Genomic DNA, 16,245 nt, shown 5'->3' with positions numbered 1-16,245 from the left:
CAAATAAATTACAAGACACTCAGATGGATCAAATGCAGGAAATATACCATGTGCACCTGGAAGAGAAAATGATAATTCTCACCAAATACTGAATGAACAATTTTTTTTATTTAAAGACTATATCGTTTAATAAAACATAAAACACAACCAATAATACACATAACTTAATTAACAAAACTTAACTCATATATAACTAAAACATAACACCACAAAAAGAAAAAAAGAATGAACAATTTTGATGGGGAGAGATTCTTTTGTAATAGTAAATATGTAGCAAATGTGGTGAAGGCCACATTGCAACAGGGCTCATTTCTAAGTATTAGGTAAATATTTGCCTACTTGGAGAAAAAACTTAAAGGTTGAATTACAGCCTCCAGATGGTGCTTGTATTGATTCTCATGAAAGGAAAATTGAGAAAAACAAACAAAACAATTATTTGCAGAGCAATCATATCCCTAACAGACTCCAAATCCCACTGTGCCAGGAGAGTCCTAAAATATGCTAACACAAAGAATTTGTGTAATGCCCTCATTGTATGCCAGTGCATATTACCAGCAGGCCACTGTTAGAAAGAGACAACAAGTAGGTGCATCAGGGGCATAGGTTCTCCAGCCAGAATTTTTCACTTACTCAGGACTCATTCTCATCCTTTTGTGACTGCCCAGTGGGAAAACTTCAATGTACTTGGTAGAATTCTGTACACTCTCATTGAAGTTAATGGACAACACCAGATGACAGTTCCACAGTGAAACAAAGAAGAGGATTTTCTAAAATTGGAGATAAATTCCACCAAAAGGTATACAGGCTCAGTTAGGAGGGGAAAACAACAACAACAACAACAACAACAACAACAACACACACACACACACACATGTCAAAGTGGACAATATGGATACAGAGGCATCTGGTGGCTTCCATGCCAGTGGGGCAAATATTTCATTCTAGGTTTTATTTTGAACATTAAAGGAGCTCTAATCTATTTGAGGGATAGGGTTCAGGACTTTGGATATCTCTTTAAAATTTAAAATAAAACCAAAGTACATCCACCACATCACTGACACACCAGCTACCCCTACATGGAGCTGTGTCCTCGGGTTCATAAAGCTTTGAGTACAGAACTGATAACTCATGATGTTCTTAACTACACATACTGAGATGTGAGTTTCATTTAGTGCAATAGCACAACTTGTTTGCAAATCAGTTCAGCACTGCACTTTGCTGGTGGGTACAGAACTAGGTAAGATCCTAAAATGCAAAGATATACAACTTAGCACAAATGTTAGAATCATACAAGCTATTGTATTCCCTATTACCATGTATGGATGTGAGAGCTGGGCAGTTAAGAAAGAAGATAGGAATAAAACCAATTCCTTCAAGATGTGGTGTTGGAGAATAGCACTGAGGATCCTGTGGAAAGCCAAAAAGACAAACAAATGAGTCCTTGAGCAGATCATGCCAGAAATCTCCCTGGAAGTAAAGATGACAAAACTTAGGCTGTTGTACTTTGGACACATCATGAGAAGATACAAATCATTGGGGAAAAACAATAATGCTAGGAAAGGTGGAGGAAAGTAGAAAGAGAGGAAGGCTGCATGATAAATGGATAGACTCTATTAAAGAGATCAGAAGTATGAGTTTGCAGGAGCTGGGCAGAGCAGTGGAAGGGAGGGAGTCCTGGAGATGTATCATCAGCAGGGTCACCATGGGTTGAGATTGACGCAATGGCAGTTAACAACAACAGTAAACACTGGTGAAAGTGCACTTGGTACAAACAGCAAAGGCTTCTTACAACAAAGTACAAAGGTCCTGTTGGCAGTAGATGGTGGTGACTTCATTGTCAATGGGACACTGACATCTCCAACTTGGGGACATCTGCAACTTTAATCTCCAGCGTTAACACCTTGAACTATTCAAGGTGCTGAACTGCCCCAAAGTAAGTACAGAACCTTGGATCATTCCATTAGAGTTCTAAATAAGATCCAGATTCACTATTGCATTGATATATAGGAACTATCAGCCTCCACTGCCTGTTTCTAATCTTTATCTTCACAGATACTGCATAGATCTCTCCTTTAAAATTCCATGTGCCTTTACCTGTCTTATTAGAGGCAAAATGATGTGTTACATCCCAGAGTTATACTATTCCAGTTGTTCAAAGGAAGGATAAGTATAAACTCTCTTCAGGAGACTACATAGGAGAAGATTGCCACTGGTGAAACATAAAGCTTTGCCAGTGTAGCTCGACGTGTGGCATATGTTATGCTAAACAGAAGATGATCAGGTCAGTTGGGCAACAGCATGAGTTCTCCCAGCACCATCATCCCTCATGGTCAATTGGTGGCTCTTTGACTTAGAGTGGCAAAATGACTGTACAAGGATGGACTGGGGAAAAATACACTGGTGTAACCCTTGGTTATGCAAGTATAAGTCACTAAGAAGATGCCAAGACTCATTTATAAGTTTTTCTTTTGTCTCCTCTTTTGGTTGTGTGGTTTTCACATGGGAGATTTGACCCCTACCCCTCTCTCCACCACAAACTATTGTTTCCTTTGCATTTCTGGTTTACACTTTTTCTTTTAAGCTATGAGGCAGCTGGTTATGTTTCTGCTGGCCCCTGTCAGTGGTGACCTCACAATTTGTGGGTCAAAATGGAATTGAAGGGGCCACTCTTGGATTATCTGTTGGTATTGCTAAGTGAGTGTTTTTTCCTGCCCTCATTGTTATGCTTCTGACTGTTAGCTGGTTCTGCTTGGGAACATCCTTAATACATATAGGCTTGTATCTTCTCCACTTCAATAGCTATCAGTTGCATAGGTAAAAGATAAATGAAACTTCCTTGTAGCATACAAATGTTCTTGCCTGTCACACAGAATTAATTGCACTGCTTGAGTTTTTCAGTAATAAAAAAGGTCTTTTCGGGGAATATTTTTTAAAACTGCTTTGTCCTGACCTAAATGTGCTCCCATTACAATCAATACAAGGTTTACGTAACATTTTAAGGCTAAAAATCCAGCTCTGGAATTCTGCCTGGTCTTCCCCTCCACACACACACACCTTTCTATTTGAAACTGATTCACGATTGTCATAAAACTACTCATCATGGCTCAAATCTACATGACCATTTTTTCCTTCAATCTAGTTTGTCTATGTTGAATTCAGTCCTCATAGGGCCTAATTTGCTATATCAACTTATCTGGTACAATGACAGACTCCCAAAGACATAGACATTCTTCCTCCATGAACATACTGGTTGTTAAGTTTTCATGGAATATCTATGTTCTATGATTGTTTAATTGATATTGGGAGATCTTTGGGTTCAAATTCAGATTTACTAGCATTAAAGAGACTGGTGTGTGTGTGTGAAATACCTAGCTAGAAGTCTTGTGCCCTCCCCGACTGCCATTCACTTGATTATTATGACCTCATTGCCTGAAAATTATTACACAAAATAAAATAAAACCTATTAAAAAGAAATAAAATAAAATTGATTGTAATGTAACACTTGCATGGGAGGGTAACTGTCCCACTGCCATAAAGTCCTGCAGAACATCAGTTGAAACTTTGTTCTTTGTTCTTGTACCAAAGGAAATCAAGGAGAGTTGTCTTCAGGTAACACATACCTTTGAAGATTCTTGTAGGGCAGAGGCTAGCAAAAAAGAACATAAAAGCAAACTGAGCAACCGGGAGCTTTGCACCAGGTGGAAGGATGCTCTGAATAATGCTCTTATTGCTGCAATTTAAAAAGAAGGAGAAGATACTTTGCTCATCTGAACACTGTTGCTTTTTGTTCTCAGTTCACTGCTCATTCTTAGTGCCCTAACAGCTGACAGCACCATTGATTTCTGTCTTCTCAGCGTTAACAAGCCCCCAGAGTAAGTGAAATCCTCAGCTTCTTGGTTAACCTTTGCGCTCTTTCCTCCCTCCACCTTTCTTCTAAATGCTCACATTCACCATCCTATGTTAACAAAGGAAAGTACATAACTTAGATTCTCCAAAGTCTCATTTTGAAAACATGCCCTGTTCTTTTTTAAGAGTTGTTGGTGTTGTTAGCAAACAAAGGAGTTGCAAAGCAACCTATTGTCTTATCACCCTTGCCTCCCTCGTCTTCCACTAATTGTCCTTTTAGCAGTAATTTAGATAATTTGAGCAGTACCATATCCGTTATCCAGCTAAATTGGAAAACCATCATAGCATTTTGACAATTAGATCTGGACCAAAGAGAGTGGTATCTCCCTGGGTAAACATTGCTGCAAATACCCAGTAAAGGACAGTTACTCATTTTGGATTCTGAAGAAGTCAGTTCGGTGGAATTTTTACAGAATGGGATTCTGACAGTCCCACTATCTTCCTGGGATAATTTGATGAAAACAAAGGAGAGGGCTTTCTTGGTGACTGCTCCCAGACTTTGATACGCCCTCTCTAAGGAGGATAAAATGTCATCCTCTTTGCTGTCCTTCCAATGATAATAAAAACATTCCAATTTCATCAAGCTTTTAGGAATTTATTCTAACAGGTTTTTAATGGTTTGCTGTTTTGCTAATTTTTTATTCTGCATTTAAAAAAATATTTTATTAAAGATTTTTAACTCTATGAAAGCAGCATGCACAGAAATAAAAGGAAAAGAATGAAATAAGAAACAGTGCACGCACCAAAAAAAAAAAAGAAAAAGAAAAGAAAAGAAAAGAAAAAAGAAGGAAAAAAGAAAAAATTTCCCAACTTTCTTGCCAATGGTTATACAGCTTCATTCCCTTTGCATAACAATGTCTTGTACTGCTACTCCTTAATTATTTCAAACCCTACAATTAATATATTATCCTAATTTTTTTAAAAAAAACAATTAATATTTAAACTTTCCATTCCTGCAGGAATTTTTTATTCTGCATTTTAATGATGTTTGAATGGTTTAACTCTATAGATTGATTTAAAACACACACACACTCATACTGATGTTTCTGTAGGGTTTTAAATCTCTACTTGCTTTAATAATTATTGGGCAGAAAGTGGGATACGCATGAATCAATGGTGGTGGTAAAGATGATGGAGGCAGACACCCCTTTCTTTGGCTAAGTGTACACTTTTTAGTTACCTTTCACATTGTGAAGATTCTTAGATACTGCTAATGCCACACTAGAAAATAATGATAATAACAATAACACTCTGTTTCACTTTTGTGTAGGAAATTATGGAGAAAGTGGCATGGAGGCATTCAAAGAATTGGCTGCTCAAGAAGGTCTTTGTATCGCTCATTCAGACAAGATCTACAGCAATGCAGGAGAAAAGAGCTTTGAGAAGTTGCTGCAGAAGCTCCGGGACAGATTGCCAAAGGCCAGAGTGGTGGTTTGCTTCTGTGAAGGCATGACTGTCAGAGGAATACTTATGGCTATGAGGCGCTTGGGAGTGCTTGGCGAACTTGTACTGATTGGAAGGTAAGTCATTTCAGTTATGTTTGGAGGTGGAGGAGGAGGAAATTTGGGCCTTGAGCCAGAACACTGTAGGTACTGATTCTAAATGCAGGTTTATTAAGGTAAAATAGTACAGGTAAATAAGAAAAAGAAAACCCATCATTACCGTCATTTCTCATTTCTCAGCACAAGCAAATAGTTCTCATTATTAGTTTAGGAAGTTTATACTCTTCCTCTTTTCTACGATAGCAATGGAAATCAATAAATCTTCCTTAGCACATAGTACAAATGACACCACTTTTTACGATCATGCCAAAAGTTGTATTGTAGTTGGAGAAGTGGGTTTTTGTTTTGTTTTTTGGTGGAATCAAGCACCCTGGCTGAACAAATGTAATGTCAGTTTTACTTAAGAAAAGCATCATATTGCTTCCTGGAAAATGTTGGTAATGCAAAGTATTAGTTCTTCATTCCATTTTTGTTCTACATGTTTCACTGCCACATGCAAGATGTGTCCAAATATTTCATTTTTAATGCCTTGTCATGTTTCCTTTATCTGTCTTGATGAAGTTGGGTTTCTGGAAGAAAATGTTTGCAAAAGTAACATCTACCTTGGCTCCAAAACAGTATGTTTGATTATGACACCCACCGCAACTCATGTTTGATTAGATATTCGCTAAAGATATCCCCTTGTCTGAGAGCCACTCCAGAGTAGTGGTTTGAGTGTTGGAGTACAACTCTGGAGGCCAGGGTTTAAATTGCTGCTCAGCCTCTGGGTAGCTTTGGGCAAACCATACTCTCTCAGCCTCAGAGGAAGGCAAATTCAAACCTTCTGTGATCAAATCTTGCCAAGAAAACCCCATAAATCAGAAATTATTTGAAGACACACAACAACAACAAATGTCCCCTTTACTTCAAGCCAAAATACATGTTATGCAGGAGAGATAGGAGATCAGTTCTTCTGACCATCTGATAGCAACCTAGTTTTGTCAGAGCATCAGTTTTCAAAGCAACAATAAGGGATGGTCAAAATTGAAGGGTTGACAATCAAGGAGTAGCTATTAACAAGTGGTGTTCTACCTAAATGCCAAATGAAAGTACAGATTTCAGGTAACCTATCCATATATTTCTTTGTGAAACAGATATATTCTCCACATTCACAAATTACCTGATGCACACATTTCTGTCTTTATGGAGGATTACACACCACAAAATATAGTGTGTGTGTGTGGGGGTGGGGGCTCAAGCTTGACTCAGGCTTGCATCCTTCCGAGGTTGCTAAAATGAGTACCCAGCTTGTTGGGGCAATTAGCTTACAGTTGTAAACCGCTTAGACACTGTTAGTTCAGTATGAAGCGGTATATAAATTAAGCTCTGTGTGTGTGTGTGTGTGTGTGTGTGTTGACATCTGGTTCAGTCTGTATAGAAGGAAAAGTTTTCTATCCTTCAAACAGGGGACATCCCTTATAGTAAGGGACACTTGGAAATTCCATTTTCTACTCTGTTTCCCAGATCTAAATTTATCTCCCCATGCTACTAATCCCATAGTTAATTAATTAACCATTAATTAAAATAATTAAAAATAATTTAATTTAATTAATTTAATGTATTAAAAATAATAATTGTAAACCGCTTTTTAGGGCTGAAGAGCAGGATATGAATACCATAATAATAATAATGGTGGTTCAGGTAGGCCAGGAGGATACAGGTTGGAGAGGTGATAATTTGCCTTTTCTCCTTTCCTGTAGGCCTCCTAGCACCTTCATTCAGACCAAAATATTGTGGAAGAAGGGAAATGAAGTGAAGTGAAGTGAAGGGGAGGTCAAGCGCCTCCTCTACTGTGCACCTCTTCCAATCAACTATGGAGTCCCCTGTGGCTGCTTTTCAGTGTAGAATAGAGACAAAAACATCGCACAATTACAGTACTATGATTTCACTTTAGCTGCCATACTATGGGATCCTGGGGTTTGCATGTACATTGAATAGTTCATTGATTGACTGATTGTATCAGGTATTTCCTTCAATTGCTTATTGTTGTAAACAACAATTTAAAATGTAAGTAAAAAACCTGGAACAAACATAGTAATATCTGCAAATGTGAAGCATAATAAAATGGGAATAGGAAACTTAAAATGCCTTTATTGACAGATTTTCACCACCTGATGAAAGGCATAGGATAGCAGGGCTTGGCAGGCATCGCTAAGAAGGCTGTTCCATAAAATGGGTGTCACATAAGCCACAAAGGTGCTCCTTAAAAAGAGGTGCTTTGTCACAAGCAAAAGGCTTGCTATGTGTTATGTTACAGATTTTACCTCAGGAACTGAAAGCACATTAACAATTCACCCCATTTTTCACACTTTCCAGAATTTAACATTTACTGTAATGTTGGAGAAAGAGAAGAATCTGTAGGTGACAGGAAGGTAATATAACACGGATTGTGGTATGATGGGATAAGCAGAACATCTAACAAGGTTTGCACACTCTGATTTACTTTCAAACACAAAAATAAACAGGCTTCTGGTACATAAGGCTTCTGGATAGTAAATAGCATTTCTTCCAAAGAAAGGAAATGGTGGTAACTCAGCTATGTAGCAGTGCTAGGCTAAGAGTTTAAGGATTTCATTTTCCTAGAGTGAAAAAGTCTGTAACATGAAGCAAAGATTTCTTTCTTGCCACAGATCACACTCACCAGAACATTTATTCCAGAGTAGCTTCTGTAGAACAATGGTTTGTAGTGTCAGGTTCTCAGATTATTTGTTGGCCTACCAGACTCTGAGATGTTGATCACTGGTCTTGCTGACTGCAGCCCCCAAAAAATCACAGCCCCTACAAATGGGACCCAAGACCATCTATGTGACATTTGCACAACTAAGCCTGATTACATTTATTGAGAAAAATTAATTAAAATCTTCCAGTCCTTTGCTGAAACACTTCTTATTTTAAAAGAAACCCCCCTTTTAAACTGGCAAATATTTTCTAATATTTTTAGACTTACCTTATATACTCTACTATAAGTTGACCTCATGTATAAGTCAAGGGCAGGTTTTTGGGGCCCAAATTATGAATTTTGATATGCTTTCTGGATAAGTTGAGAATAAAACTTAGGAGTATGTAACAAAGGATGCAAAGGATGAAACAAAGGAAAACAGTGCCAGAAAACCTACAAAATTCCAGCAGGCATAACTGTTTGTGCTCATATTAAAGGCTTCATGGATAAGGGAATATAAAGGGGGTGTGAGTGCTTCCAGAACAGACGACGCTTTTGCCTTCCACTAGGGGATAATTCCCTTTTTAAATAACAATTAAAGTACAGTACAATATTTACATTGAACCATCAATAAGTCGACTCAGGTTTCTGGAGTCAATGTTTTGACTAAAATTTCTAGACTTAAACAGTAATATGGAGCATACCATGTAGACCCATGCAGGGATGGAGAAGAATTTCTGTTTAGTTGCTTTTTTAAAATAAGAATTTGCCAAAACCCACAGGTTTCTTCATATGTGGTTTGTAAAGAATTTCAGATTTAAGTGTGGGGGAAAAACCAAAACCAACAGACTCATTCATTGAGGGCCAAGAATTTGAGTGTGTAATTCTTAACTTTTCATCTCTGTATCTGAAACCCTAACTAGTCAGCCACATTACTGCAGAATTAGGCTTGCCACGTCTCTTCTTCTTTTTCTGAGAGCTCTTCGTCTTCTACAGCCATATGTCAGGCAAAATTATTTTCACTGTGTATTTGAGAACCGTCTGAATTATCCCAAATACTTGGGAGTATTTCATTTGAATCAAATAGTCAACTTTTAAAATATTTACCAATGTGAGTGCACTATGTTTTGTAAGAGACCACTCAACGTTTTATTTGTTATATATTTCTTATATATTTGATAACAAAAAGTGTAGTAGATAGTGAAGGCAGCCTCAGATATGTAACATAAATATTTTATATCTTAGGCTTCTTCTGCCTTTCAATAGAAATAAAACCCTTTCTGCATTTCTCCTTTCTGGCTAAGTTAATATTAAGAAGGGTTTTCAGTCACATACATCCATGGCTCCTGCTAGTCTTGCCTCAGGCTAAACATGAAACAGAGGCACCATGGATATAATTTTGGAGATAAATTCTTATGGTGAGAGATATAGGTAAAACAGTTATGCTGACATCAATTAAAAACTGGAATCCATTCAACAGCCTGTTGTTGGGAAATGTGAGAGATAGGAATGGATCTCTCAAGCAGAGAAACTGGCAAGCAAAAGCTGAACAACAACCAATCCCACAACCAGCTACCCACCAAGTCTAGTACAGAAAAGAAATAAGCTTAGGGTCAAAACAGATGGCCCTGAAGGGGTGGCTTCAAGCAACCTCAGAGAAATCTGGAAACCATACACTGTGGTCCCAATCCAGCTTTTTGCCAGTGCAAGAAGAAGTGGCAAAATGCCGTTACCTTTTGAACCGGCAAAAAGTCATCTTTTCCACAGCTACTGTGGCTTTGTGGTGCTCCTGCAGTATGTGGCATATGAATGCCACACCACTGGAGCACTGCAAAGCTACCCAACATGTGGTAGAGTGACCGGAGTGATGCTGGCTTGGGGATGGCATCAGAGCAGGCAGCCACACTCTGACACTGTTCCCAAGCCGGCGCAAAGGGGCCATTTGTTTCGTCCCTTAGTAATCTTTGTAAAACATATAAAAGCAGCTTTATTTTCATTACTTTCTCATAATAAAATGAGGAAAGGGAGGGAAGACAATAAATGGCTACAGTTTAGAGTGTTGCCAGAAGAGAATGGGTGTGGTAAAACAAGCAATCAGGAAGTCACCATAATTTAAATGAACCATTATAGAATATAGGCAGGAAAAGACTGCTGACTCTAACACCTGCCTCAGTCAGAGACAGTATTACTTATGAAATTGCTTCCACTCATGTCTTGCTATGAGAGTTTAAATTCCAGTGATGGGTAGCTGCACCTCCTTCTCTGAGTGCCTGGGGGATTGATTCTGTCACTGTTTCATGCTCCTCATAAGGTCCTGGATGGAGATCCATTATACTGTACTGAAGTGTTATGGACTGAACTGTCAAAAAAGAGGCAGCTGATGACAGAATGCTCCAAGCATTTTTGTCTCAGCTGGTACAGACACCATTTGATACTGAAATGTACCAAGACAACTGAAGAACAAAATCAAAGGAGATTTCTATTTTCTTCTTTCAAGTCATTTTTATAATACCTGTATTTGATATTTGAAAGTCTTAAGGAAAATTACCCTCCACATTTCCTCCGGTCCTAACTATTGTGAGCACAAAGGGTGCAGAAGAAGGTAATATAGTATAGACAAGGCACTATTCCATCTAAAATAGCTTGAAATAATGGGGTATTATTCCTTTATATCTCTCAGTCCTCATGGAAGTTATTGCTCCAATGAATTAAGCAAGCCCCAAACCAATGCTTTTTTTTAACACTTACTATAATAGCTATGCAGACTGTCACTCTGTATTTATCAAAGTTAGTGTACTGTGTGTTCCCAGGACCCCGTAACTTTATTATTTGTTATACATTTGGTATGCTATGTTGCATTAAAATGCTAAGTTTACCTCCTTAATTCAGAGTTATGGTCTTACTTTTAACATTATGAAAAGACATAAAGCTTCAAAGAAAAGCTCTATATAGGTCTGCAAAATTCAATTTCAATCCTAAATTGGTGTTTCAGAAAAAAAATCCAATTTGTCTTGGACTCTGAGGCTTCCTCTTTTGACTCAGATCAGAATTGGGGTCTCAGCTCAAAAGTCCAAACCTTTCATGCCTCCCCTTGGGTACTATTGGAAATCTACAGATATCTCTATAATGTTCTTATCTTGGTTAGAACTGGATGAAATTTGCAGGAATAATAAGTCCCACAGGAAAGAGTTACTTTTTTTATTTCTCAAATAAACCAACTGGATAGGAAATGTGCAGAGACAGCTGCCTCTTCCAGAGCAATGAAGATTTTAAAAATATTTCTCTCCTACATATTTATTTATTTAATATGCTTGGGACCCAAGATTGCTTACAAAAGGTGGAAAGAAGACAAGCTAATACCAATGAGCTGATACTAATAATATTAAAATATAGATCAATAAATCACCTTAAAGCACCATTAATTTTTTAAAAAGTATAAAATCATTTGAAAATGCAACAGTCTGCAGCACCTGACCCACACTTCCATTAAAAGGGTGATTGAACTAGCAGGCTTTGTTCTCAGGACCCAGGTTCAGACTGCCACAGACAGAAAAACAGGACAGGGGGACATGCTAGTATTTGAGACAGACAGTGACACTCCCCAATTGCCACAACACAGACATGGACCAATAATACCTACAGTAATGGAACATATATAAGAGACGAAGGGTTTGAGGTGCATGGAGTATTTGTATATGAATTGCTCATTAATCAGGCAACAGCTGCAAGAGGCTGTAAGGCCATAAATAGCATTTAATCCAGCAACTCCCTCAGGAGGTAGTTGCTGCCAACTGACCATTCAGGAGGAAAGAACACTCTCATCTCTTGATTCCTGGCTCATGTTTCCAGAGGGCCCTGGACCAGCCATCACAAACTGACTACTCTATTGGACAGTCCCTTAGACTGACGCCTTGGCTTTCTTGCTGTAGCCTGCTAACTTGGACTACCTGAACCCTAAAAACTGTAATTGGTTGGTAAGCTTCTGTACATGACTGGCTGTGTCTCATCTCTAACAGACTTTGCATAGTACTTTGCCCTGACTGGCTTCAAGACAGGACAGAAACCAAAATTCTATACAGTCAGCCCTCCATATCCATAATACCTTGATTTTGCCATTTTATATAAGGGACACCAATTTACTATGCCATTGTATTTAATGAAACTTGAACATCCACAGATTTGGGTATCCACAGGGGTTCCTGGAACCAAACCTCAGCGGATACCAAGGGCCCACTCTAATGGCAATGTTAATTGTCAATCATTTTGCCTCATATGCAAGGATGAACAGTTGCTACAAATTTCTTCCCACCACCTGAGAAAACTGATATTTCTCCACATTACTCTCTCAAATATCCCAAAGTGCTGTAAAGGAATCAGTGCACAGTAGAAAATAAGACTTCATGGGTAGTGTACAATAATATTGGCGGTGAGTAGGGATGCCAGGGACTTTTGAGTGGGATCAGTGGGGATTCAAAAGTGCTGTATGAGGACCACCCTGTCCTAGAGCTTAAATAGCTAATCTCTTGTAACTCATGCTGAAAAATGTAGTTCATAGCCTTTCCCAACTGTTTGAGGATTAAGGATCAGTTCAGATGACTGTGGAACTATGGGAGCAGTAGTTGCACATACCTAAGGGGGCATAGGACTGGGAAATGTAGGTCTAGAGGAGAGGTTGGTAAATTACAGCAGGGGACTGCATTTAGGGTTAGGATCATGGACCCCACATATATGGCTGCTGCCAAAAATAGGCAAAGTGCCTATTTTTTTAAAAAGAATTGTGTGATTTAGGGATAATTTTCCCACAAAACCATACAGAAAGACCCAGTACTTAAATATCCATGCCCACCCTATAAGCACCCCTGGGGAAGTATATTGGCTTGTTATAAGGGGATGCAGCTGAGAGGGCACCTTGAGGGGAGTTGCCACCTCTGGACTAGAAGGTGAAGATCAAAAGTTCATGATAGTCATATTCTCAGTGTTTAGAGTTCCATTTCTTTCCGAGATAACACTTTTTGAATCCTAAAATGCTATGGCTGGAGTATGTGATAGAAAAGCATGTTGGGTTAAGAAGAAGCGAGTGAAAGAGAGGGCATACAATGCTCTGGTAATCCCCAGCAGGCACTAGACATTGTACAACAACCTCTCAAAGGTCAAATGGCTTGAATGAATAAAAATATGAAACATTGCCATACTTAGCTGGCAGTTCAGTGCTGGCTCCGAAGCAAAAACTGAAGAGACAAGCAAATGGGGAAAAATCTAGTTGATGTGAATTTGGGACTACTGCCACTGGGCTGGATCTGGAATTTCATTTCCCTGCCCTACAGACTTGTGAGGGAAAATACTGTAGCTATGCTGGCAGAGGAATTCTGGGAATTATAGATGAAAAGGTAGCCAAGTGACATTTTGGTTAGTACATTCTCTGTGGTAGAGAGTGGGTTTAGGTTGGTAGAGGGTTCCCCCCCCCCCAGTTGCCTCTTAATGCTTGGAAATAATTTGTTACAGTAGTGCTCACTATCTGAAATTGTGAAAATTGTGAATTGGAGGTGGAGGGATTGTTGATTTCAAGAAAAATACAATGACATCCAGAATAATGCATTTCCCTGGGGTGGGTAAATTTGGCACTTATGAGGAGGCTGGGGAGGAGGCTCTTTCTATTTAAAAACTCCCCACCACCACCACCATGAAAATTCAGCCTTGTGTCTTCCCCTTCACTTCCTGTGCTAGAGCTCCTCAGAGGAAGTAGCCAGGTCCCTGCAGTGCTCTACTAACTTTGTCTAAGGGTCTAATGTCTGGTCTAAGGGTTTTGGCTTTTTGCACCAGCCACTGTTCATGTATATATCTGCTGAAATAGAATTGATTTGCAGATATAAATTTAATGGTCAGTACTCTGATACTTTTTGCTTTCTGCCTTTTAATTTGTAATTTTCAGTTTTTTAATTTTTTTCTGGACAGTTTAATTGTACGTTAAAAATAACTTTTTATATGTTGTTATCTGTCTGCATTTTTATTTTTATTTTTTTATTTTGTAAGCTGCCTTGAGTTCCATCTTTGGGGGAAAGATGTGATGTATGTAAACTAATACATTACAGTACATTATACAGTCCTCCCTCTGTTCTCGTGAACTTGGTATCCTTGACCCTCAATTATCCATGGGGGGCGAATGGAGGGAGTTAAAATGCGATGCATGCCCATGGCACACACCTGCACGTCCCTGCAGGAGTGCACCTCCATTCAAGCCAACAGAGCATGAATAAGCGTGTTTTTTCATTTTTGCGAGGGGGGGTCCCATGAAAAAGGAGGGGCGATTGTAATATCTGCAGTTTAGTCCCAGCTGAGCATTACATTTGGCTTGACCCATAGCCATCTTTGTGCAGTGGCATCTGTTCTGTTCTCCACTGGGAATGCTCCATGTCTGAGGATTCTACATTCTTTCATGGACCCTGGAATGAAAGGACTCAAGTCCTTCCACCAGTACTAGGGTGTGTAGCTCAGCCCACCCCAGCCCACCCCTCCCTCCACTGATCTGGGAAACTGGATCACCAAGACTCCTAGGGGCTTGAGTCTTATCAGGAATTAACAATCCGAAATGTTATAAATGATCAAGCACTAAAATATATTAAAACATTGATTGTGGTTGAGCTCTCCCAGGAATAATAAAGCTGCCTGCAATTTATACTATGTGCACTTACTTGAGAGTAAGCTACTCTGAACACATGGTGGGAGTTCTTCTAAATGCACATTGTGTTTGTAAGAGTCTTCATGTTTATGGCAAAATTAATAGCAACCTGTCTGCCAATGTAGAATTTACCACCTTAAAAACAGTTCTGGGGGCTATGAATACTTTATTGTGAACATGCAGGTATTGTTGGGCCACATCTATCTTAATCCTTAGCTGGCATGATAAAAATTGAGCTGTAGTCTGAAGATCTGGAAGATCACAAGTCACCCTTGTTGTATTGCATCTGCAGCCCACAATACAGCAGTAACAGAAGATGACAAGAAAGCCTCAAATACGGGAATAATTGCAAATGAGTCTCATTGGTTTTAACAAATTGTAAGCTTTCCTAACATAACATGATATTATTTAATACTGGATATCAGACTATGTTGATATTATTATGCATGTAAAGGAGCCAGTTTAGCTACATTTCTTAAAACAACAACATAGAGGACAAAGAGCTGTACAGTACCTTGTACAGTTACTCAAAAGAGTATGAGCTTCACTATGTTTCAGGGTTCCATCCTTTGCTTTAGATGCAGAAAATCATTAGTAAAGCATTAATGAAGAAAATGGTTTCCTGTTCACATAACTGGCTATAAACCTCTTAATCTCCTTTATGTGACACACTTATGCAGGGTGCTAATATTCCAGTCTAATGTGAGATTGCTCCACTGTATTTTGACAAAATGAAACAAAGAGATGATGGTTTCATGTGGGATTTCAGCAGAGGTTTATCATCATCCTTAAAAAAAACTATAGAAATATTAGAATGAGTATGATTCTGTGTAAATTTATCATATTAGTAGGTGGCTGACTGCAGGCAACAGTTAGTATATTAAATGAATGCTGAAAGACCTGAGAATATATTGCAAGGACATTTGTCAGTGTGAAACCCTCATCATATTAAAAAGCAGCTAAAAATCTTTATGACCTCAATAACTGTGTGTGTGTGGAGAGCATTCACACAAATGGAGCTTCAGATGTATTGCAGAGGATACTGTGCTCAGATGTTAGAAACCATGCTTTCTTCAAAACAGGATTAGATGTAGTACCTAGCCACAGTATCCTCCGCAATACATCTGAAGCTCCTTTTGTGTGAATGCTCTCCACCTGAGCAAGAACTTAGAAAAGTCAAGTATCTTGCTTATGTGAAAGCTTCCATGTGAACAAGAATCTTGCTTCTTTAGAAGCATTGCTTTCCCTGTAAGGAAAGTGATTATAGAAAGGGTAGATTTAAACATTCACCTGTTCCCATTCTGAAAATGTTGAATAATGCCTGAACAGGCTTTTGTGATACGGCCCCATCTACCTAAACCTTTCGCAAACATACAAAATATGATACTTTTCATAAGTTCACACACATTTTCTCTGTGACAGTAGTGTCCCATGCGAACCATTTGCTTAAAATATAGCAACTT

The 16,245-nt window shown here is 38.7% G+C and overlaps 1 protein-coding gene across 2 annotated transcripts in view; it reads left to right on the top strand.

Annotated features, from left to right (window-relative positions):
- GRM1 (glutamate metabotropic receptor 1) overlaps positions 1-16,245 on the top strand; it is a 267,824-nt gene that overhangs the window by 71,910 nt on the left and 179,669 nt on the right. For both annotated transcript variants that reach the window (XM_042446117.1, XM_042446118.1), the window contains exon 3: positions 5,177-5,426. In XM_042446117.1, coding sequence (XP_042302051.1) covers positions 5,177-5,426 — 250 coding nt within the window. The remainder of the gene's footprint in view (positions 1-5,176; positions 5,427-16,245) is intronic.

The sequence above is a fragment of the Sceloporus undulatus genome, chromosome 1 (genome assembly GCF_019175285.1).
Source record: "Sceloporus undulatus isolate JIND9_A2432 ecotype Alabama chromosome 1, SceUnd_v1.1, whole genome shotgun sequence".
Lineage (NCBI taxonomy): Eukaryota > Metazoa > Chordata > Lepidosauria > Squamata > Phrynosomatidae > Sceloporus > Sceloporus undulatus.
The sequence above is the reverse complement of the archived record's forward strand: the minus strand, read 5'-3'. Positions and strand labels throughout refer to the sequence as shown.